The 23,646-nt window shown below is 41.9% G+C and overlaps 1 protein-coding gene across 5 annotated transcripts in view; it reads left to right on the top strand.

The window, feature by feature from the left end:
• The window catches only part of HECTD2 (HECT domain E3 ubiquitin protein ligase 2), a 105,133-nt gene that overhangs the window by 6,759 nt on the left and 74,728 nt on the right, over positions 1-23,646 (top strand). For 4 of the 5 annotated variants that reach the window (XR_004302680.1, XM_032432197.1, XM_032432199.1 and 1 more), the window contains exon 1: positions 15,561-15,764. The exons of the other annotated variant lie outside the window; for it this stretch is intronic. Coding sequence is in view for 3 of the 4 variants with exons in the window: in XM_032432197.1 (XP_032288088.1) it covers positions 15,627-15,764 (138 nt within the window). In the remaining variant the exon portion in view is untranslated. Of the gene's footprint in view, positions 1-15,560; positions 15,765-23,646 lie in introns of those variants that run through there. 5 annotated transcript variants of the gene reach the window in all.

Genomic DNA, 23,646 nt, shown 5'->3' on the forward strand with positions numbered 1-23,646 from the left:
ACCCCTTCAACCAGACAAGGAGACATGGTCTCCTAAAGCACATTGGGTAAAGATGGGAAGTGTGTGTTTACCACAAGAAAGGGAAACAGGTATTGGGAAGACACTACAATGCCCACGGTACTTCCCAGACTCCGCAGTCATCCCAGTGGTACACTCACATACCAGAAGGTACATTCCCATAGGATACAATATGAATACCAATTCTTTCCTCATTCCCCCGCCTGATAATTTTGCAACTTGACAGCTCTAATCTTGGAGGAGTCTGAAAGTCTTAATTTTAATAAGTTTCAAGAGAGTCAGTCTACTGCATACAAAAGTTTGAAGACCATTGCCCAACACTGTAAATTTGGGGATAGTTTCATAATTCTTGTATCCTAAACATAATTCTTGTATGTTGCATACTTTATAGTAACTGATCAATAATGCCAGCTAATTGGTCATTGAATTATTGATTTTATCAACCAGATAAGGGTGGCCCAGGAAGGCCTTCTGAAATTAAAACTTTCAAGGGACGCCTGGGTGGCTCAGTTGGTTAAGCATCCAACTCTTGATTTTGGCCCAGGTCGTGATCTCAGGGTGGTGGGATCAAGCCCCGAGTCAGGCTCTGGACTCCGCTTGGAGTCTGCTTGTCCCTCTCCCTCTGCTCCTCCCCTTGCTTGCATTAGCTCTCTCTCTCTCTATCTATCTCTATCTCTAAAAGAAATAAATAAAATCTTTTAAAAAATGAAAGCTTTCAGTGGCCCAGTATCTATAGTGGTGGAAAACTGAGGACATTGACATTCAACCTGGCTTTTCTGGATTTGTAAGACTGGTGTCTCATCAGCAACAATGGAAATTATATTAGGGGCCATCACTAAGAATCCAGATTTGCCCTTAGAAATGGGTTTCCAAAAGAGGTTTGTAACCAGCATAATTATAAAAGCATATGAGTATCAAGGTAGTTATAGAACTTCTTGACTTTGACCATGAGCTTCTTTACCAATGTATGACTACTTCTATGTTGATAGCACTTTTTTTTCAAGAAGATGTTCTAGGGCCATTTAGCATTTTGTCACTAAGCTAAGCTCCTGCATGATGAAAAGAAGGGCCAGATAAAAGAAACTACGGTCCTTGATCATCAGAATGCATTAACACAGGCCCTGAAGCCAGGAACTCCTTGAACTCCTTGAAATTCTGGAGGTCATCCTCATGTTGGCAATCCTCAGATCACAGAATACCTTTACCCTGTGGCTGATGAAGTAACGCAGCACTTCAGTTCCCTATGAAGAGAAATATGGTAAGAACTCCGAGGTGACCTAGGAAGGTTTAATGCACCTCCTTTGTTTTTAGAGATTTACTGAGTGCATGCTAATGACTCCACCTGAGCGGTGATACTGGGCCCCAATTTCATATTTGCCTGCCTTTTAAAAATGAACTGTAATACCTGATGTGTTTAAATAACACAGGATTTACTAAAAATCTTTCCAAAGTGTCCTCTGTCGCTTTCCTGATCGAAACGTGATCGTAACATAGTAACATTTGCAGAGCCCACAAAGGCAGAGTCTCTGTGAAGCATTTAACATTCATCTATTCAATAATATTTGTTGATCCTGTGGGCCAGGAGATTGCAAAAGGTTGGGGATTCTCTATATCTGTCCTCAAAAACCTCCAGAGGCAATAGAAATTATTAGCCAAAGATGCTTAACTTGGATTGCCACCTCAATAAGGGTTGATTATTTTAGTACCTCTAGTAGAAAATGATCCTTAAGGATGTGAGGCAACAAGGAGGTGCTGGATAGGCCTTCAGTAACAGTGTTTCACTGTGGCCAAATCTGAGTTCACAACACCCTAAATGGTAAATAATTCAGGATCTCAAAAGGAATAAAATGTACCTCTATTCCTGCCATAGACATTTTTTGAGTGACTATTTGTACTTTGTGGAGTATAAAGAGATGAATCTGCACAGTTTACTAGATATGATTCTTTAATTTCCCCATATGTACAATCAGGTTGAGTTCTGTGACTCCGAATAAAGGAAACCTTATTTAAAATGGAGTCTGGGTCGAACCACGAGAGACTATGGACTCTTGAGAAACAAACTGAGGGTTCTAGAGGGGAGGAGGGTGGGCAGATGGGTTAGCCTGGTGATGGGTATTAAAGAGGGCACGTTCTGCATGGAGCACTGGGTGTTATATGCAAATAATGAATCATGGAACACTAAATCAAAAACTAATGATGTAATGTATGGTGATTAACATAAAAAAATTAAAAATAAAATAAAAATAAAATGGAGTCTGGGGTGCCTGGGTGGCTCAGTCGGTTAAGCATCTGCCTTTGGCTCAGGTCATGATCTCAGGGTCCTGGGATCGAGCTCCTCTCCTTTGATCTCCAGACCAGCCTATGTTTTCCCACGGCTTGCATGTCCTGAATTGCAATTACTCTGCTATTTCCAAATAAACCCATCTGCTGTTTTACTTTTTTTTTTAAAGTAGGCTCCATCTCTAGCATGGAACCCAACACAGGGCTTGAACTCACAATCCTGAGATCAAGACCTGAGCTCAGATCAAGATTAACCAACTGAGCCACCCACGTGCCCCTGTTTTACTTTTAAGGTCAACAGTCCCTACTCTATAACAATATTACAAGTGAGGTTCCTGAGGAGAATACATGAACCAATCCTTGGAGAGTTCTTAGCACAGACTCGGTACCCAGTAAGTACTCATTAAATTAGATTTATTAAAATGCATCACAATTCTCGGGGCACCTTGGTGGCTCAGTCGGTTACATGTCTGACTTCAGCTCAGGTCATGATCTCAGGGTCCTGGGATCAAGCCCCACATTGGGCCCTCTGTTGAGCCCCACCTTGTGCTCTGTGCTAAGCAGAGAGTCTCCCTCTCCCCTCCGCTTGTTCATGCTCTCTTTCTCTCAAATAAATAAATAAAATCTTTTTTTCTAAAATGCATCACAATTCACAAAGCATTTTGCATGTTTTCTCATTTTGCCTCAACAATACCCATGCAAGGATAAAGAAACTAACTCAAAGACAGAGTGGTTTTGCCAAAGCCACATAATTAGTTAAAAATTGGAAGAACCGGGGTGCCTGGGTGGCTCAGTCGTTAAGCGTCTGCCTTCGGCTCAGGTCATGATCCCAGGGTCCTGGGATCGAGCCCCGCATCGGGCTCCCTGCTCCGTGGGGAGCCTGCTTCTCCCTCTCCCACTCCCCCTGCTTGTGTTCCCTCTCTCGCTGTGTCTCACTCCGTCAAATAAATAAATAAAATCTTTAAAAATAATAAAATAAAATAATAAAATAAAATAAAAATTGGAAGAACCAGAACTAAAAGCCAAGGTTCAAAATTCCTAATTTTATTCTTTACAACACCTTGAGTTGAAATACAAAGTCATCTTTTCTAACTGACAGGAAATGTTTGTGCTTGTACAAAGGTTATTGCAATTTCCAAACTATTACTCTTAGAATTAAGATGACACGTTTTACTTGATTAGGATTGTGTTTTCATAACTGAAACAAAAGTTTAAACCAGTAGAAATTTAACCAATTTACTAGTTCTGGCATCAAATGAGACAAAAAAAAACCCAAAAAACACAAACCTGTGTGTGTGTGTGTGTGTGTGCGTGCGAGCGCATGCACGTGCACACGCTGTGTAACAGGAATATGTTTAGCTGCAAATGACAGAATCAATTAACACTAATTTGAGCAAGATAGGGATTTGTCTCACAAAACAAGAAATTCAGCTTTGGCAGTCCAAGCTGATGTGTCAGTTCCACAATTTTAGGAACGTTTCAGGTGTCTTCTGTTGTCCCACCATATTGCCTTTAGTGTTTTGGCCTGCATCCTCATACTTGCATCCTCATGGTTACAAGAGTGTAGCACCATGTCCACATGTCATACACTAATTTCAGGCAGGGTAAAGGTAGCAAAAGTTTGCCTAAAACACTCAGCTTACCCCTCTTGGCCAGAATTGTCACATGGCCGCACATAGCTATGAGGAAGTCCAGAAAAGAAGCCACCTTTAACTAGGCATAGTGCTGTCTCACATTGAATCAGGGTTCTGTTAGCAAGACAGAGGGGAAGAATGAATAGCAGTGTCTGCCATTTTGATTTGTTTTGATGTCTTCAGCAACCTTAGAACATATTTCTTTTATTTACTTTTACTTTTTTAAAACTTTTATTTATTCAAATAATCTCTACCCCCCCCAACATGGGGCTCAAACTCATGACCCCAAGAAAAGAGTTGCACGCTCTTCCAACTGAGCCAGCCAGGTGCCCCCATATAATTTTTAACTTAGATTCACGAAAATTTCAAATGGGTGCATCATGCATGGGATGTTTTTGTTGTGCCATCATTTTATTGTTGCTTTTGTCTCACATGAGTAGAAAACAAATACAAAATTGGGGTTAAGATCTAAAGCAACATTTATCTAAATTGAGGTATCTAGGTGTGTGCACACATGTATGTGTGTGTGTGTATTGAGACATTGATATTCCTTTGGAAATATCTAAAGAAGCCATCCAAAAACCAACTTAAAAACACATACAGACATCTTGATTTTACCACCATTCATATTTTCTTCTACATTGCACTGGGCTAAGACAGGATGCTCGTTTCATCCACAAGTGCAAACTCCTGTGAAAACAGAGTAGGAGAAAAAGAATTTTAAGAAGGAAGAAATTATTGAGGCTTTTAGTCTTGTTCTCAGAACGCTTTTAGATCTGCTCTCATTATTTGGGGAAGGCTTGTTTGCATACGCTCTAAAGAAAGAGGTTAAGATACAGTAAAGCTTTTTAACAATGATGCCTCTGATTTGGGGGTACTTCAGAAAGACTTTTAAAAAGTTGAGATGTGACTTTAGAGCTATGCTGTGCACTAGGATGGCACTAGTTCCATTTGGCTACTCAAATATAAATTAACTAAAATAAACAATTCAGTTCTCAGTCACACTAGCCACATTTCAGGTGCTCAGTAGCCACATGGGGCTGGTGGCTATGGCATAGGACAGTACAGGCAGAGAACACTTTCACCATTGCAGGAAGTTCTAACGGGCAGCCCTGATCTAGAAGATCATGACTTTGAAGAAGCAATACCAGACCAAATTATCTGAACGAGTGCAGCCCATCACTCAGAGCATTTTTGGAGTTCCTCTTTGGAAACTGTCTTCAGAGCCCTTAAAAGCCACACTAAGAAAACATCTAATTTCATTTATTCTGAGCATATCAAGTGCGTCCTTAACAGCACACTCTAGGGATTCAAGGAGGAATTAGACGTGCCCTTTCCTCTCTATGCCATGACCTACTGGGGGGGGGGGGGGAATAAAAAACTAAGATGTAAGGTAATAGGTGTATAAATGTAAATGTGTACAATATGCTCTGGGAGCAGAGAGGAAGAAACAATTGATTCGAATTAAGAAAATGCCTTCTTTGTAAAGAATTCAGGTAAATGCTAAACGAGGGGTTTCAAAGCTTTTCCTGGAAAGATTTTGTTTAAAAAGTATTTTTTGAAACAAAGGACTGACAAGAAGTTATGTACTTTGAAAGGGTCATTCCTGTAGGAATTGAAGCAGGTAGAACACTGAAGGCGAGACCAAGTGGCAAGCTAGGGAAATAATTTGGGTTAGAGATGTTGAGGCCCTGACTAGGTCAATGGCCATGGGAATCCAGAGAGAAAGAACAGATTCAATAGAGGCCTGATTCAGAATTCAAAGCTTGATGATCATCCACTCTGTTCTTCAGTTTTGCCTCTAATTGTGCAATTTTTTTTTAAAGTCATCTTGGGGGGTATTCTAAAGAGTAAGTTGCACAGATTCAAAGCTTCAGTATGTTCTGTTTTTGTAAAAACAAATCAAGAAACAATATGTGTGTGTGTAGATAGATAGATTTTGTAAAGAGACAGACCAAGGTCTCAGCAATTATGTGAAGTTGGGCAGGATCCAGAGTTTATTTTCTTCATTTTGCTAATCTGTATCTTCTTTTTCTGTAATGACCATGTATTGTTTATGTAATAAAGAAAAGCTATTTTTTAAATAGTAATTTAAAAAAGCCACAGCTATTAAACCTAAGGAAGAGTTCTAACAATGTTTTTACCAATGTCAACATGGCTAAAATAGTTTCTTTCACCAAATTTACTACTACTTTAGGACAACACTCAGTTGAAATGTGAAAAGGATGTTTTCTTTAAAAAGACAAGTTTACTAGGGGCAGAGCAAGATGGCGGAGGAGTAGGAGACCTGGATTTCATCTGGTCCCAGGAATTCAGCTGGATGGGGATCAAACCATTCTGAACACCTACAAACTCAACAGGAGATCGAAGAAAAGAATAGCAACAACTCTCTGAACAGAAAAGTGACCACTTTCTGGAAAGTAGGACGTGCGGAGAAGTAAATCCGAGGTGATATTCAGGAGGATAGACGGCAGGGGAGGGGGCCTCCATCGGCCGCTTCTGGCAAGTGACAGAGCCGTGGAGCACAAAATCAGAACTTTTAGAAGTCTGCTCCGCTGAGGGACGTCGCTCCAGTGGCTAAGTGGGGGGTGGAAACCTCGTAGGACAGTGTGGTCTAAGGACCCTCGGGGTCACAGAAAGACCAGGGGTGCCTGAGTGCGGCAGAGCTCCCAGGGATGGGAGCAGGGAAGCCGGCTGCAGAGACGGAGCCCAGGCACGGGCTCTCAGCTCAGGGTTGCCATAAACCGTGATCTGCGGCACAGTTGGGCCACTGCTCCTCCAGCAGCGACCCAACAAGTGGCAGATCCGGGGAGACTCCCCTTCCTCCCCCGGGAGGAGCGGCGCAGGAGCGCACCGCAGGGATCTGCTGGGTTTGGAGACTCCACATGGGGTCGGGTGTCAGAGATAGAAACGCGCGGTCACAGGCCGGATGAGCACGGAGTGCGGCCGGAGACCGGGGAGATAGGAGTGACTGACTGCTTTTCTCTGGGGGCTCACTGAGGAGCGGGGCTCCGAGTTCTCGGCTCCTCCAGGGTGGAGATTGGGAGGCCGCCATTTTCACTCTTGGCCTCCAAAGCTGTAAGGAAAGCTTGCAGGGAACAAAACCTCCGGAGAGCAAACCCGAGCAGATGACTTAGCCCGGACCCGGCAAGGGCAGGGCAATTCCGCCTCCGGCAAAGACATTTGGGAACCACGGCAACAGGCCCCTCCCCCAGAAGATCAGCGAGAACAGCCAGCCAAGACCAAGTTTCTCTTCTGATTTGTTTAGTGTATATTTTCTGGGGATGTTGTTACCCTGTTAGCATTTTGTTCTCTCATTCATCTATTCTCCTCTGGACAAAATGACAAGATGGAAAAAATCACCTCAACAAAAAGAACAAGAAGCAGTACCGACTGCCAGGGACATAATCAATATGGACATTATTAAGATGTCGGAACTAGAGTTCAGAATGATGATTTTAAAGATACTAGCTGGGCTTGAAAAAAGCATGGAAGTTATTAGAGAAACCCTTTCTGGAGAAATAAAAGAACTAAAATCTAACCAAGTTGAAATCAAAAAGGCTATTAATGAGGTGCAATCAAAAATGGAGGCTCTAACTGCTAGGATAAATGAGGCAGAAGAGAGAATCAGTGATATAGAAGACCAAATGATGGAAAATCAAGAAGCTGAGAAAAAGAGAGAAAACTACTGGATCACGAGGGCAGAATTCGAGAGATAAGTGATACCATAAGACAAAACAACATTAGAATAATTGGGATCCCAGAAGAAGAAGAAAGAGAGAGAGGGGCAGAAGGTATATTGGAACAAATCATAGCAGAGAACTTCCCTAATTTGGGGAAGGAAACAGCCATCAAAATCCAGGAGGCACAGAGAACCCCTCTCAAAATCAATAAAAATAGGTCAACACCCCGACATCTAATAGTAAAACTTACGAGTCTCAGAGACAAAGAAAATCCTGAAAGCAGCTCGGGAGAAGAGATCTGTAACCTACAATGGTAGAAACATTAGATTGGCAACAGACCTATCCACAGAGACCTGGCAGGCCAGAAAGGACTGGCATGATATATTCAGAGCACTAAATGAGAAAAATATGCAGCCAAGAATACTATATCCAGCCAGGCTCTCATTGAAAATAGAAGGAGAGATAAAAATCTTCTAGGACAAACAAAAACTAAAGGAATTTGCAATCACAAAACCAGCCCTACAAGAAATATTGAAAGGGGTCCTCTAAGCAAAGAGAGAGCCTAAAAGCAACATAGACCAGAAAGAAACACAGACAATATACAGTAACAGTCACCTTACAGGCAATACAATGGCACTAAATTCATATCTTTCAATAGTTACCCTGAACATAAACAGGCTAAATGCCCCAATCAAAAGACACAGGCTATCAGATTGGATAAAAAAACAAGACCCATCGATATGCTGTCTGCAAGAGACTCATTTTAGACCCAAAGACACCCCCAGATTGAAAGTGAGGGGGTGGAAAACCATTTACTGTGCTAATGGACACCAAAAGAAAGCTGGGATGGCAATCCTTATATCAGACAAATTAGAGTTTAAACCAAAGACTGTAATAAGAGATGAGGAAGGACACCATATCCTACTTAAAGGGTCTATCCAACAAGAAGATCTAACAATTGTAAATATCTATGCCCCTAACATGGGAGCAGCCAATTATATAAGCCAATTAATAACAAAAGCAAAGAAACACATCAACAACAATACAATAATAGTGGGGGACTTTAACACCCCCCTCACTGAAATGGACAGATCATCTAAGCAAAAGATCAACAAGGAAATAAAGACTTTAAATGACACACTGGACCAAATGGACTTCACAGATATATGCAGAACATTCCATCCCAAAGCAACAGAATACACATTCATCTCTAGTGCCCATGGAACATTCTCCAGAATAGATCCCACCCTAGGTCACAAATCAGGTCTCAACCGGTACCAAAAGATTGGGATCATTCCCTGCATATTTTCAGACCACAATGCTTTGAAACTAGAACTCAATCACAAGAGGAAAGTCAGAAAGAACTCAAATACATGGAGGCTAAAGAGCATCCTACTAAAGAATGAATGGGTCAACCAGGGAATTAAAGAAGAATTTTTAAAATTCATGGAAACCAATGAAAATGAAAACACAACTGTTCAAAATCTTTGGGATGCAGCAAAGGCAGTCCTAAAAGGAAAGTATATAGCAATACAAGCCTTTCTCAAGAAATAAGAAAGGTCTCAAATACACAACCTAACCCTACACCTAAAGGAGCTGGAGAAAGAACAGCAAATAAAGCCTAAACCCAGCAGGAGAAGAGAAATAATAAAGATCAGAGCAGAAATCAATGAAATAAAAACCAAAAGAACAGTAGAACAGATCAATGAAACTAGGAGCTTGTTCTTTGAAAGAATTAACAAGATTGATAAACCCCTGGCCAGACTTATCAAAAAGAAAAGAGAAATGACCCAAATAAATAAAATCATGAACAAAAGAGGAGAGATCACAACCAACACCAAAGAAATACAAACAATTATAAGAACATATTATGAACAACTATATGCCAGCAAATTAGATAATCTGGAAGAAATGGTTGCCTTCCTAGAGATGTATCAACTACCAAAACTGAACCAGGAAGAAATAGAAAACCTGATCAGACCTATAAGCACTAAGGAAATTGAAACAGTAATCAAAAATCTCCCAACAAACAAGAGCCCAGGGCCAGATGGCTTCCCAGGGGGATTCTACCAAACATTTAAAGAAGAATTAATACCTATTCTTCTGAAACTGTTCCAAAAAATAGAAATGGAAGGAAAACTTCCAAACTTGTTTTATGAGGCCACCGTTACCTTGATCCCCAAACCAGAGAAAGACCCCATCAAAAAGGAGAATTACAGACCAATATCCTTGACGAACATGGATGCAAAAATTCTCACCAAAATACTAGCCAATAGGATCCAACAGTGCATTAAAAGGATTATTCACCACAACAAAGTGGGATTTATCCCTGGGCTGCAAGGTTGGTTCAACATTTGCAAATCAATCAATGTGATACAACACATTAATAAAAGAAAGAACAAGAACCATACAATCCTCTCAATAGATGCAGAAAAAGCATTTGACAAAGTACAACAGCCTTTCTTGATCAAAACTCTTCAGCGTATAGGGATAGAGGGTACATACCTCAATATCATAAAAGCCATCTATGAAAAACCCACAGTGAATATCATTCTCAATGGGGAAAAACTGAGAGCTTTCCCCCTAAGGTCAGGAACGTGGCAGGGATGTCCACTATCACCACTGCTATTCAACATATTATTAGAAGTCCTAGCCACAGCAATCAGACAACAAAAAGAAATAAAGGCATCCAAATCAGCAAAGAAGAAGTCAAACTCTCACTCTTTGCAGATGATATGATACTTTATGTGGAAAACCCAAAAGACTCCACCCCAAAACTGCTAGAACTCATACAGGAATTCAGTAAAGTGGCAGGATATAAAATCAATGCACAGAAATCAGTGGCATTCCTATACACCAACAACAAGACAGAAGAAAGAGAAATTAAGGAGTCGATCCCATTTACAATCGCACCCCAAACCATAAGATACCTAGGAATAAATCTAACCAAAGAGGCAAAGGATCTGTACTCAGAAAACTATAAAATACTCATGAAAGAAATTGAGGAAGACACAAAGAAATGGAAAAACGTTCCATGCTCATGGATTGGAAGAACAAATATTGTGAAGATGTCAATGCTACCTAGAGCAATCTACACATTCAATGCAATCCCCATCAAAATACCATCCACTTTTTTCAAAGAAATGGAACAAATAATCCTAAAATTTGTATGGAACCAGAAAAGACCCCGAATAGCCAGAGGAATGTTGAAAAAGAAAAGCAAAGCTGGCGGCATCACAATTCTGTACTTCCAGCACTATTACAAAGCTGTCATCATCAAGACAGTATGGTACTGGCACAAAAACAGACACATAGATCAATGGAACAGAATAGAGAGCCCAGAAATGGACCCTCAACTCTATGGTCAACTAATCTTCGACAAAACAGGAAACAATGTCCAATGGAAAAAAGACAGTCTCTTCAACAAACGGTGTTGGGAAAATTGGACAGCCACATGCAGAAGAATGAAACTGGACCATTTCCTTACACCACACACAAAAATAGACTCCAAATGATTGAAAGACCTCAATGTGAGACAAGAGTCCATCAAAATCCTAAAGGAGAACAGAGGCAGCAACCTCTTTGACCTCTGCTGCAGCAACTTCTTCCTAGAAACATTGCCAAAGGCAAGAGAAGCAAGGGCAAAAATGAACTATTGGGACTTCATCAAGATAAAAAGCTTTTGCACAGCAAAACAAACAGTCAACAAAACCAAAAGACAACCGACAGAATGGGAGAAGATATTTGCAAATGACATATCAGATAAAGGGCTAGTATCCAAAATCTATAAAGAACTTCTTAAACTCAACACCCAAAGAACAAATGATCCAATCAAGAAATGGGCAGAAGACGTGAACAGTTTTCCAAAGAAGACATCCAAATGGCCAACAGACACATGAAAAAGTTCTCAACATTGCTCGGCATCAGGGAAATCCAAAAACAAAACCTCAACGAGATACCACCTCACACCAGTCAGAATGGCTAAAATTAACAAGTCAGGAAAGGACAGATGTTGGCAGGGATGCAGAGAAAGGGGAACCCTCCTATGCTGTTGGTGGGAATGCAAGCTGGTACAGCCACTCTGGAAAACAGTATGGAGGTTCCTCAAAAAGTTGAAAATAGAGCTACCATATGATCCAGCAATTGCACTACTGGGTATTTACCCCAAAGATACAAATGTAGGGATCCGAAGGGGTATGTGCACCCCGATGTTTATAGCAGCAATGTCCACAATAGCCAAACTGTGGAAAGAGCCAAGATGTCCATCGACAGATGAATGGATAAAGAAGATGTGGTATATATTTACAATGGAATATCATGCAACCATCAAAAGGAATGAGATCTTGCCATTTGCAGCGACATGGATGGAACTGAAGGGTGTTATGCTGAGCGAAATAAGTCAATCAGAGAAAGACATGTATCATATGACCTCACTGATATGAGGAATTCTTAATCTCAGGAAACAGGGTTGCTGGAGTGGTGGGGGTGGGAGGGATGGGGTGGCTGGGTGATAGACATTGGGGAGGGTATGTGCTGTGGTGAGCGCTGTGAATTGTGCAAGACTGTTGAATCACAGATCTGTACCTCTGAAACAAATAATACATTATATGTTCAAAAAAAAAAAAAGATAGCAGGAGGGGAAGAATGAAGGGGGGAAATCGGAGGGAGAGACAAACCATGAGAGACGATGGACTCTGAAAAACAAACTGGGGGTTCTAGAGGGGAGGGGGAGTGGGAGGATGGGTTAGCCTGGTGATGGGTATTAAAGAGGGCACGTTCTACATGGAGCACTGGGTGTTATTCGCAAACAATGAATCATGGAACACTACATCAAAAACTAATGATGTAATGTATGGTGATTAACATAACATAAAAAAAAAAAAAAGTTTCCTTGTGCTCCAGGCAATTCCTCCCTCACATTCCCACCTCAGGAAACACTGACTGGCTTTCTGTTACAGTAGAATTATTTCCAGTTCCTAAGGTTTTATATTTTGAAATCATATGCTATGTACATTATTTTGCTTTGATTTTTTTTTGCTCAGAATAATTATCTGAGCAAAAAATAAAATGTTTACCCATTTTGTTAAAAAAAAAGTTTACTATTTCATAGCTATACCTGCTATAATTAAGGTATTAGTTATAAGCCACTCTTAAAGGACCTGCCAGAACTTTATTATTGTTCACTAGATTAGTATTATTCTATGCAATTATAATAGAATGTTATCTATAATTAGACCTTCCATTACCTTGTAATTTGGTCCTTCCCTTTCTTCCATGGAAATAACCAGTTCTCTACCTCCCCACCCCTCAAACTCCTATCCCCCATAGGTATAATTAATGAGCTTGGTTTTCCATCTGGATTTAGGAAGGTGAAATGTTTCTCCTGCCTCACTCCCAGTTTTTCCACCGCTAATGAGTTTATATGGGGATGCCATCACTATTGCACTTCTGGCTGACACTTACATAGCTGAAAAGCATCCTCTCTACACCTTGTACAGACCAGCCAGAGCTCTCAGCATGTCCTGCTCCACAACCTTTTCTCTCCCACCTGAGCCCCAGAGGCCTGTTGGTGGTGGTTGGGAATGTGCCTCTCAAGCCCACTAGTTCCCCGGGGCCATCACTCAGCAGTTTTCCAGCAGCCCCATCCGGACTCCAACCCCAACCCTGGAGTTCATTCATGTGCATGATGGAGGGATGGAGTGGTGCCTAGAGAGCAATGTATTTAATAGGAAGTAAAAGACAACATCAACGAATTATAATTTTGGGTATGTACTCACAGGTGAATTAATCAGTGGACTTGTTTAGAAATGGATTATCTATACTGGTGCAGTAGCAGAAATTAAAATTTCTGACTTGCCTTGCTTTGCCAACATGTAGGCATTTTGTTCTATTGAATGTGACTACATGTACAGACACACTTTTATTTAGTCTCACACATGAAAAGAGAAAGCATAAGGCATGTAATTCGAGTGGTTTTTCATCCAAGCATTTTTATCACAAATTACTGAATCTAGTTGAAAACAGAAACAGGATACTTCTCCCCCTTTCCCCCCAGTATTTGTTCTAACAACCTAGCTTGGCAGCACACAGTATTTTGAATTGTGGTTAAAATAAAGGCTTCCCTTTCTAAAAAAAACATTTGGGTTGTTGCCATATCAAAAGATCAGCAAGCTGACCTGCTAAAAGTAGGATGTGATTGTAGGTTCCTCTCTATAGGATGAGTATTTCAGAGGTTTAAGAAGGGAAGAAAAGCCTGAAAAAGAATTCAAGAAAAATAGAAAGAAGAATGCTTCAAAGTAATGTCTGTATACATCATTTCCCTCCAAGGCTATTTAGCACAGAAATACTTTTTCCTGACTATATGGCACTTACTCCATACCTTTTACTAATTAGCATTTAAATAGGTGATGACAGCAACTATATTAAAACTAGAAAGCTTTTCTATAAATGAAAGTCAGAATTTATAACAGAAATTAACAACACTATTGTTATATTCATTACATTGGTTGCTTCAGATCTGCTTGCTACAAATTCTGGGTTTGAAAAACATGCCTCATCTCACCGTGCACTTTAATAAATCTTAATTATGTAAAACAACAGATAACCCAAACATCATCTTCGGCTTTGTTTCAGATATATTTTTGGTTCTTACATTTGGATCTGGGTATCCTCGATCTGAAAATTCACTCAACCTCAAATAAAATAACAAAACCACAGCCTAGAAATCTGAAGACTTGAATGCCGAGAAATTCCCTATTTTTAATAGGCGATACAGCGCATTCCTACTCTCTCCCTTCTCTTAGATCTGCAGGTGTCTCCACTGCTCCAGTAGACTGAGAAAAGGAAAAGGAGGGGGCGACAAGAAAGGAAAGGAAATTGTCTGTGTGGCTTGGCGGGGTGGGGTGGGGGGTGGTGTTAATATTATGATTAAAAGCTTTCCTCTTCAGTTTGAACGTTCTTACCCATATTAATGATCTGACATTAAGGAATATGAGTCTGAGCAACAGCGGAGTATGAGTCCGTCCATCTGTAACTTATAAAAGGAAAGGAACAAAGCAAGGATAGGAGGCAGGAAAGAGATGCAGGGAGAGAGCGAGATGTAGGCGCGTGGGGACGGGAAGGGAGAGGCGGATTTGGCAGTCAAAGGGGGGACGAAAGGAACAGGAATGGAAAGTGTGGCCTGGCCGTCCAGCCTTGTGGTGGAGAAGGTGGAGCCCACGACGTCTCACTTCCCCCCACCCCCAGGTTTTTCCTTTGTAGGTGGGGGCTCTCAGGCATCTGGAAAGAATCGGTCGGCTAAGAAAGGCAAGGCTGTCGCCTGAGGATGCGCAGGCTCGAGACCGCCTCTCCTGGTGCAGGCGGGCGAGCAGGGATGGCAGGGACAAGCAGTGACCCCAAGGCAGACGGTTTAGCGGGCGCTAGGGGCGAAAAGGCCACCAGCCCAGTCCCAGGGGTCTGGACGCCCCAGGCCAGGGCCGTCCGTGCAGGGGATGTTGCCGCGCCCGCCCCGCTCTAACTAGCGCCACTCGGGCGCTCTCACTCCCGGCCCGACCCTCTGCAGGCCTCGCCTTGTCCCCTCAGTCTGGACCCTCTAGTGCAGACCCCTCCTCGCCGTGTCTGGCGACAGTCGGCAAACATGGCCGCCCGGCGTCGGCCGCGGCGCCTCCTCTCCCAGACCTCGGGGGCGGCGAGGCTGGCAGCGGCGGGCGCCCCGACCCGCCACCCGCGAGCGCGGAGTGGGGCGGGGGCGGACGAGGCGAGAGGCGGGCGGGGGCTGCGGGGAGCGGCGGCCGAGGGCCGGGCGCGCGCGGGGGCGACGGCAGGGCGGGGCATCCGGGCTCGCGCGGGGCCGAGCGCGGGCGCGGGGGCGGCGCGGCGGCGGCGGTTGGAAGCGGCGGCCCAGAGCCCTCTCGCGGCCGCGGCGGCAGCAGCGCCAACCCCAGCAGCAGCCCGGCCCCCGCCGCCGCCGCCGCCGCCGCCGCCGCCTCGCGCTCCCGCCGCCCGGCCCGACATGAGTGAAGCGGGTCGGGTGCCCTCGCCAGCCGCGCCGCCGGAGGTGGCAGCGGCAGCTCCGGACGAGAGGAAAGGGAAGGAGCCTGAGCGCGAGAAGCTGCCGCCCATCGTGTCGGCGGGCGCCGGAGCTGCTGCGGTAGGTGCCGGGCGGGGGCAGCGGGGCGCCCCGACGGCGGGCGTCGGGAGGGAAGGCAGGGGGCGCCCGGTGACCCCCGGGGCCTCCCGCGGAGATGCGCCCGGGCCGTCCTTCCCCGGGCTGGAAGGGGAAGTGTGCCTCGTGGACAGCCGCGAACACTTCTCGAGCTGCACCTTCCACAATCGGGAAATGTTGGGGTGGCCGCGTCCGCTGCCTGTTCTCGGTTATTGTCTGGTTTGGGGGGGCCCACCTTCTCTAAAGAAATGACCGGCATCTTGGAGTCGACGTTATCATCTGTTGGGTGAGGGCAAGGTGTCAGGCAGAGGGGAGTGGGTTTTCCACGGAGGTGCCTGCCTGCCTTTGGGACGCGGAGATTTCCCCCCTTCTCTTCGCTTTTCTTTCCCTTCCCCCCTCGGATTGAACAGGCTGTGCGGCGAGTTCCACTTAATTGTGACCTTTCCGTTGCTGTCAGGATAGTGGGAGGTAGATGCCTCGGTGATGGTTTTATTTTTCATACGGTACAGACATGTGACGTAAGGTGGGGAAGCTTTTTTAACCTTTTATTTAAACTCAAGTTATCTAAGCTTGACAGGGATGATTTCCCAGCTGGATTTTCTTAAGGATTATTTGGAGAGCGCTCTAAGCCTTCAAACTACATATTGCCAGATGATGTAATGGGACAGCCCCCCCTTCCCTGTTTTTACTGGTGGTTATGACTCTCTGGTTACTTTGGAGCACACACACAAAAATTAATCTCTGATTTTTGAGAATTTTATTTGATATAACATTTAAATACTTTTTGAAAGTTTGCTTTGGTACGTTTAAAGGCCATGACTTGTCATGCATCTGTGCTTGACAAAATAGTAAAAGTTTAGAGAACATGATACATTTTCTTTATTCCTACTTGCAATTCATTTCTTAAAACCTCCCTCTTAAATGACTAAGAAGTTACTAAAATAGCTCACTCTTTAAAGTGTTAGGAATAATGTTTTGATTCTGTAGGTTTTTAAAAAATGTCTAGGGACTGTGATAACTGGAAATTGTTAGAACAGTCTCTGATCATTAAATCAGTGCAGCAAAGTGTGGACAATAATAAAATGACACACATATTAAAATATAGCTACAATTGAGTGGTAAATTGGAGTTATGTGCGGTTAGGAATCACTTTGGGAAATGCTTTGAAGGAATTTGTCACCCAACTGCTTGCAGACCCAGTTCTTATGTTGGTACCCTAGGCTTTCAGAGTTTATCCAGCATGTTCTTAACTTGCAAAAAGACAGTGTTTTAAAAGTCATTCCGGGGCTCCTGGGTGGCTCAATCGTTAAGCGTCTGCCTAGGGCTCAGGTCATGATCAAGCCCTGCTCCGCGGGAAGCCTGCTGCTCCCTCTCCCACTCCCCCTGCTTGTGTTCCTTCTCATGCTGTGTCTCTCTCTGTCAAATAAATAAATAAAATCTTTAAAAAAGATAAATAAAAGTTCATTCCTAAATCAGTTGTTTAAAACAATGAATGCATATGCTTATAAGAAACAGTTATATGAATGGGTTTAGGTCCTCAAGTGAGCACCCTTTCCAAAACATATTTATCTCAGTGTAACTGAAAAATTGAAGGTTTGAAATAAAAACTTGGAGAAATTAATATAGTATGGACCCAGGTCTACGGACTGTTTCCCGAAACCCTTGGAGTTTAGAGTTTTGGAATCCAGAGTTTTTCAGATTTTAGAAAGGCAATTCAGTGCATATGTCATATATAATATCCACAGTGAGGTCTTGGCCAGTTCTTCATAATCAAGCATGTCAGTAGCTCTGCAGTGAAATGTATGTGTGTTCTCACTAAGAGAGGTAAAGTCAGACAAGTATAAATAGTTCAGATCAGGTTGGATTGTCAGAGTTCAGGTCAGGTACATGTTTTGTCACCATATGAGTTACAAAAACTTTTCAGTTCTAATAGTTTATAGGATTTCAGAAGTGTGAATAAAGGATTATGGACTTTTACTACTAGTCAAACTAGAATAGAGTTCCAATAAATTTTTTAAAACCTTGAATTAAAGAAAATTGAAGAAAATACGTGTTTGGTCCTCCAGAGGGCAGGAGAGCTGGGATGATATCTGAGTTCACCAGCAGGTGGGGGAAGGTCTTGGTGTGGAAGGACAGGGAAAGACAGTTTGTGGCCTGTTTGTTTTTCAGCCTCCTCTGTGGGTTAGATGAAGCTTCTGGAGGTTTGCTTAGGAACCTGACTGCCATCAGTAACTTTTTCTTTGGGCCAGTTTAGTGATTCTTTTTGCCCCAGGTGAACAGTTCTATGTAGACTGAGTTTATGACTCAATGTAACCCTACATTATTGGCTTTTTCCAAAAATCATTCTATTACATTTTTATGGGAGTTTGGAAATAATTTAGAGGGACAGCTCCCTAGAATAAATAGAAGGCCAAGTTATGATGACCCTAAGTAAGCTTGAAGAGTTGGGACTATAGCCTGGAAGTGTAAAGAAATATGCAGGGACGGTGGCGCCTGGGTGGCTCAGTCGTTAAGCGTCTGCCTTCGGCTCAGGTCATGATCCCAGGGTCCTGGGATTGAGCCCCACATCGGGCTCCCTGCTCCGTGGGAAGCCTGCTTCTCCCTCTCCCACTCCCCCTGCTTGTGTTCACTCTCTCCCTGTGTCTCTCTCTGTCAAATAAATAAACAAAATCTTTAAAAAAAAAAAAAAATGCAGGGGTGGGATTGAGGATGCTGGAAAAAGCAGCCCTAAAGTGATTGATTCTAAGACCACCTAAGTGTGAAGGAAGTCTGTTCTAGCCAGGAAGTGCCTAACACAGTGGTCTCAAACCTGAGTGACCAGAGTTTCCCTGGTAGCACGTTAAAATCCTGATTCCCAGATCTCACCTCAGAGCACCGATTTTCAAATTTTGATGCACAGTAGAATCACTTGGGGAACTTTTAGAGCCATCTTTGTCCAGTTTCAATTGCAAACCAGTTAAATCACTTTCTGTGGATGGGACTCAGACTTTTAAATTCTCAGATATAGCTAAGATTGAAAATTCATGCTTTATGTACTAAATTAAGAGCACCATGAAATCTGTGTTTTAACTACATTTCTTCAAGTTTATGGAGCAGCATTTGAAATGGACTGGTGAAAGTTATGGATTAAGTCAATGAGGCACAGCAGAAATCAAGGGTGGTGGGGGAACAGAAATGTTGGTTAAAGTGGTTCTAATTAGAGATGCTCAAGAGGCTCAAGATAGAGACCTCAGAAAACCATCAGGGTGCATGGTTTGGCCCTGCTGCTGTGGAGAGGTGACACAAGTCCACAGAGTTGAGGAGACTAAGGAGTTGGAAACAGGACATGGATACAAAGGGGTGCTGGTGTGAACATTGAATTTACTGAGGTTGACAAATTGGAGTGGAGGAGACTATTGTAAATTAGTTGCTGATATAATACTGAAGTTAGAAAAAAAAAATGGTGAGTAGGGAAGAAGAAAATGGTCAAAGGAAGAGCAGAAATAATAGTGGCTCAGTCGGTTAAGTGTCCGACTCTTGGTTTCGGCTCAGGTCATGATCTCAGGGTTGTGAGATCAAGCCCTGCCTGGGGCTCTACACTCAGTGTGGAGTCCGCTTGAGATTCTCTGTCTCCGTCTCTCTCCCGCAGCTCATGCAAGCACTTGTGCTGTCTCTCTCTCTCAAATAAAATAAATAAATAAAATCTTTAAAAAAAGAAGAAATAATAGTAGCAAGTGAGGATGAGTTTGACTGTCTACTTCAACATTTAAATCAGGTGAACAGGAAAAGGGAGGAAGTTCTCCACAGGATAGGATAGCAAGGAATGAAATGGGTTTAAGCAAAAGCTAGATTTAATTAAGTCAGGGAGATGAAGGGAAGTGGAGGAAATCAGTTTAGGATTTCAAAGGGAAGTTTGCCCACAATGAAGGCCAGAAGACTTGTCAAGTAGGTGGAAGCTGAGGGGAGGGTTTTGAGGGAAAGCATAAAGTTTGTGGAGAGGATTTGGCAGGAAGTCAGTAGCAAGAATGAGAAGTTCATATATATCGTGTCAGGTGTGTATAAATGAGCTTGGTGAAGCCACTAGCCAAAATGTAACTACCAGTTATTGAACATCTATTATGTTTAGCTTTGGGCTCGATGCTACAGAAAACAAAAACATGGTTTAAAGAAAATTCCTCCCTCAGAGGAAGCAAGGCTAACACATGGAAACATAACAAAGCAAAGCAATATGTGTAAGTCACAATGAGCCATAGAAACAATTTGCGCTATAGGAGACCAGAGAAAGGAAATCAATGTGTGCAGAACTGTGAAGAAAGGCCTTGAAGTAAAGGTAATTATTTAAGCCGGCTGGCCATTGAAGGATGATAGGATCTGGATGGGCAAAAAAAAGTGGGATAAGTAATCCAGTGGGGAAAACAACATGAACAAGGCTTAAGGAAAAGCATTAGGGAGTAATACAGTGAGCCCAATGGAAGCGTGCTGGGAACTTGTGGGAGGTAAGTAGGATTGCCTGGGGGCTGGAGCCAGATCACTAGGCAGAGAAATATGGACTCTTTTTTTTTTTTCCTTCCTGTGGTTAGTGGGAAGCCACTGGAGTTGCTTAAATAGAGGAGCGACATAATGAAATCCATGGTAGTGATTAGCGGTAGTTAGCCTGGAGGGGGAGGAGGAAGAGTGCAAAGAAGGAGCTTTGAAGTTGGTACCCGAGATAAACAGTTGCATCCACTCTGGTGGTAGCCATGTGATTAACGGGAAGGGATGGAAGAACACACATGATGTGAAACCTTATTAGACAGCAGAATGGAAAAGAAGGAAGATTGATACAGAAAAGGATTCTGCAGTTTTCAGACAAGTTGTCTCAGAGAAAAATGTTTACATCAAAAGGCAATCCAGCCAATAGCATTCCAAATAAACGTGTGTGTGAACTCACATAAACCCTGCCCATCTAGGTGTTTGGAACAATCTCATACATGGAGACTCTTATGCCCTTTGTCCATTGTGTTCTAAACAAGAGGTGAGACAGGAAAGAGTCAAGGTTATGGTGCAATTAATAAACCACAGAAATTATAAAACATCGTATATGTATATGCTTAATATGTATAAGTAATATAAATAGTAACTAGTATTTGAGTACGTACTCTATGCTAAGCATCTTCCCTGTATCTCTTGTTTAGTCAGATTGCAACCAAAAACAATCACAACAACCACTACGATGGTGAGGAAGGTATTCTCATTTCACAGAAAAGGAGTATGAGTCAGAGAGGTTACCTGTTCCTTGCCGAAGGGTAAAATGGCGAGTAAGGAGCAGAGCTTCATTGAAAATTGAGACGTTTCTGGCTCAGAAACCCATGCTCTTCCCATATACTGTATCTATGATCAGGGCAATGTGGTTCAAAAAACCTGCACCTATAGCAATATTTGTTCTTTTTTGAAAAGAGGATGTGGTCTAGTGACAAGTTTGTTCAAAATTTTGTTAACCAGAGATGGAACTATTATGAAGGAGAAAATCTGTTCTAGGATATCTGATAGTGTCAGTTTTAATGATGGTATGGAGGAATGAATTTTCTATGTAAAATAAAGCAATCTCATTAAAGAAAAATAATCTGAGGGTCTTGAGACGTAAAAAGGAGGGGTGATAGCTATATAAATACATGTCCAGGGTGTCTCTAATTTTGAGTGGGTTGTAAAGTCTGTTTGTCAATTTTTTTTTAACTGCATAGCCATTATGTTGCTGCCTGCTTATTCTGTCATTCATAACTAATTCAGGATGTTAGGACACAAGGAATTTGTATGTAACAATTGGAGAAAAGTGGTCATTGTTAAGTTGTGAACCAGGGAACCTCCAAAAGTGCCCTATGTGATACTGAACCCTCCTCATAAGGTAAGTGAGAAGACTAAATTAATACACATAAAGCATTTAGGAAAGAGCCTGGACAAAGTGAGCACTCAATAAATGTTGGATGATGATATTATTGTTGTTGTTATTATTATTATTTGCAAACCAACATCTGTAGCTGGAAAGCTGTTTGTAAGCCAGCCCGCCTTTCTAATTCTGTCCTGTGGCTTTGGTACTTTCCTTCATAACCTTCTATATCAAGCTTCCAGTCCTGTACCACCCCATCTTCCTTCTCCTTTCCTACCATGTTTGTGTACATATGCATGCGCACACACACAAACACACTGAATGAAAGGACGTTATGCATTCTCTGAACTCTTCAGGGCTGGTGTATGCCAGGGTTCATATGAATTTCTTTTTGAAGAGGAAAAGAATAGCTTCAAAAAAGGGGTACAGCTAGTGTTACCCTGCCAGAGTAGCAGGTTATTTTGGCATAGGGTTTGGAAATTAACTTGCTTATTTTTAGTTTGAGTTGAGGAAGAGAGAGTAGAGAAAGATCAACAAAAGACAAGTGAGGAAGTGGGTGGAGCTGAGGAAGCTCTGGGAAGCTTTGATTTCCCTTTTTCTCTTGTTTTTGTTTTGTTTTGTTTTGTTTCTAGTATGAGTTTATGGGTGAAGGATTCCTTCTTGCATTGCAAAAATGTTAGACTGCTAAGCCTTATATGAAGAATTAGTTGTTCCTAAGTTGATATTTGTAACTTAGTGACATTTTGGTAAGCAGTCAAAAACATGTTTTGGGGAATGATTGTAGTAGACGAATATGCCTTTTAAAAATAGAAATTATTGAAATTTTACTAATTCAACTGAATTGAAAAGTCTATCTGAAGTCTGAGCCTAGTCATTAAAGAAAGCTCTATTTCAAATTAACTTGGTTTTTATCCACATGTTTTTATTAAAGAACAGCAAATTGGTTGAGGAATTGTGATTGCATCAAATCATACATTTTAAAAGTAGTATTTTACTGTGTAACAATAATCTGTTGATGCAGTTTTTTTTCTCTTCCTATGTTGTAAAATAAGTGAGTAAAATCTCCTATACCACCGTGCCTTCCTGATGAGTGAACACTGAATTTTCTGTTTCAGGACTAACATTTCTTTTATATTAAGTAGGGTTAGTTTTCAGTAATTTATAAGATTAATTACATTGTGACTTTTTTGGTGTCAGAATTTTGTTTCAGAATCCACACCCTTATTTCCTAGTCTCCTTTAAAAGAGGTGGCTTATATCACTTAAAGAAAGCAATTCCACTTGGACTGGTGCTACTTAGTTTGGGAGGGAAGTTCACACCTTGCAGGTAGCTAACTTTTCACATCTTAAAAGAAGGCTGTCAAGCAAAGTTAGCGCTTCTGATTTTATAACCCAGCATCCTAATAGGGAACCCTGAAAAAACATATGAAAAAGAAAAACAAAGTATCTTTACCCAGTAACAGGGCCTAAAATAGTCTCCTTTGTAGACTAAACACAGTTGAGGCCTCTCATCTGATATGGCCCTACCTGGTAATTTAGGTCAGTTTCTATAAAAAGTTGGTAAAGCAGGCTATCTTAATGTTGGTAAAGCAGACTATCTTAAATGTTTTTTATTTTAACTTAAAACATATAAATGTACATTTGTTCACCTGTCTTTTGACACAGTAGCCTTTGCTCAATACCACAGGAAGACACTCTTTGTAAAGTGGCTTTTCTAGGCATTATAGGTAGTTTCTGGACTCATTGATACTGAATGATACATGCATTATGCATTATATTAGGAGCTCTTAACTTGTTGCTAAAATATTTATTTTTGGATTTGAAAAAGATATTTCAGTGAGGTATATGGCCCAAAGTATAGATTGCTATGATATATTTATTGATGTATGTATCGATATAGATATGTATTGATATATATATATATCAGAAATTACCAAAGCAAGACACTCAGTTTTTATTCATTCAGATATCTTTTATTCTTTGTCTATAGAGTATTTTATACCACATTTAAATTCACTACCTTTCC

Source organism: Phoca vitulina, unplaced genomic scaffold (assembly GCF_004348235.1).
Source record: "Phoca vitulina isolate PV1807 unplaced genomic scaffold, GSC_HSeal_1.0 scaffold48, whole genome shotgun sequence".
NCBI classification, from domain to species: Eukaryota; Metazoa; Chordata; class Mammalia; order Carnivora; family Phocidae; genus Phoca; species Phoca vitulina.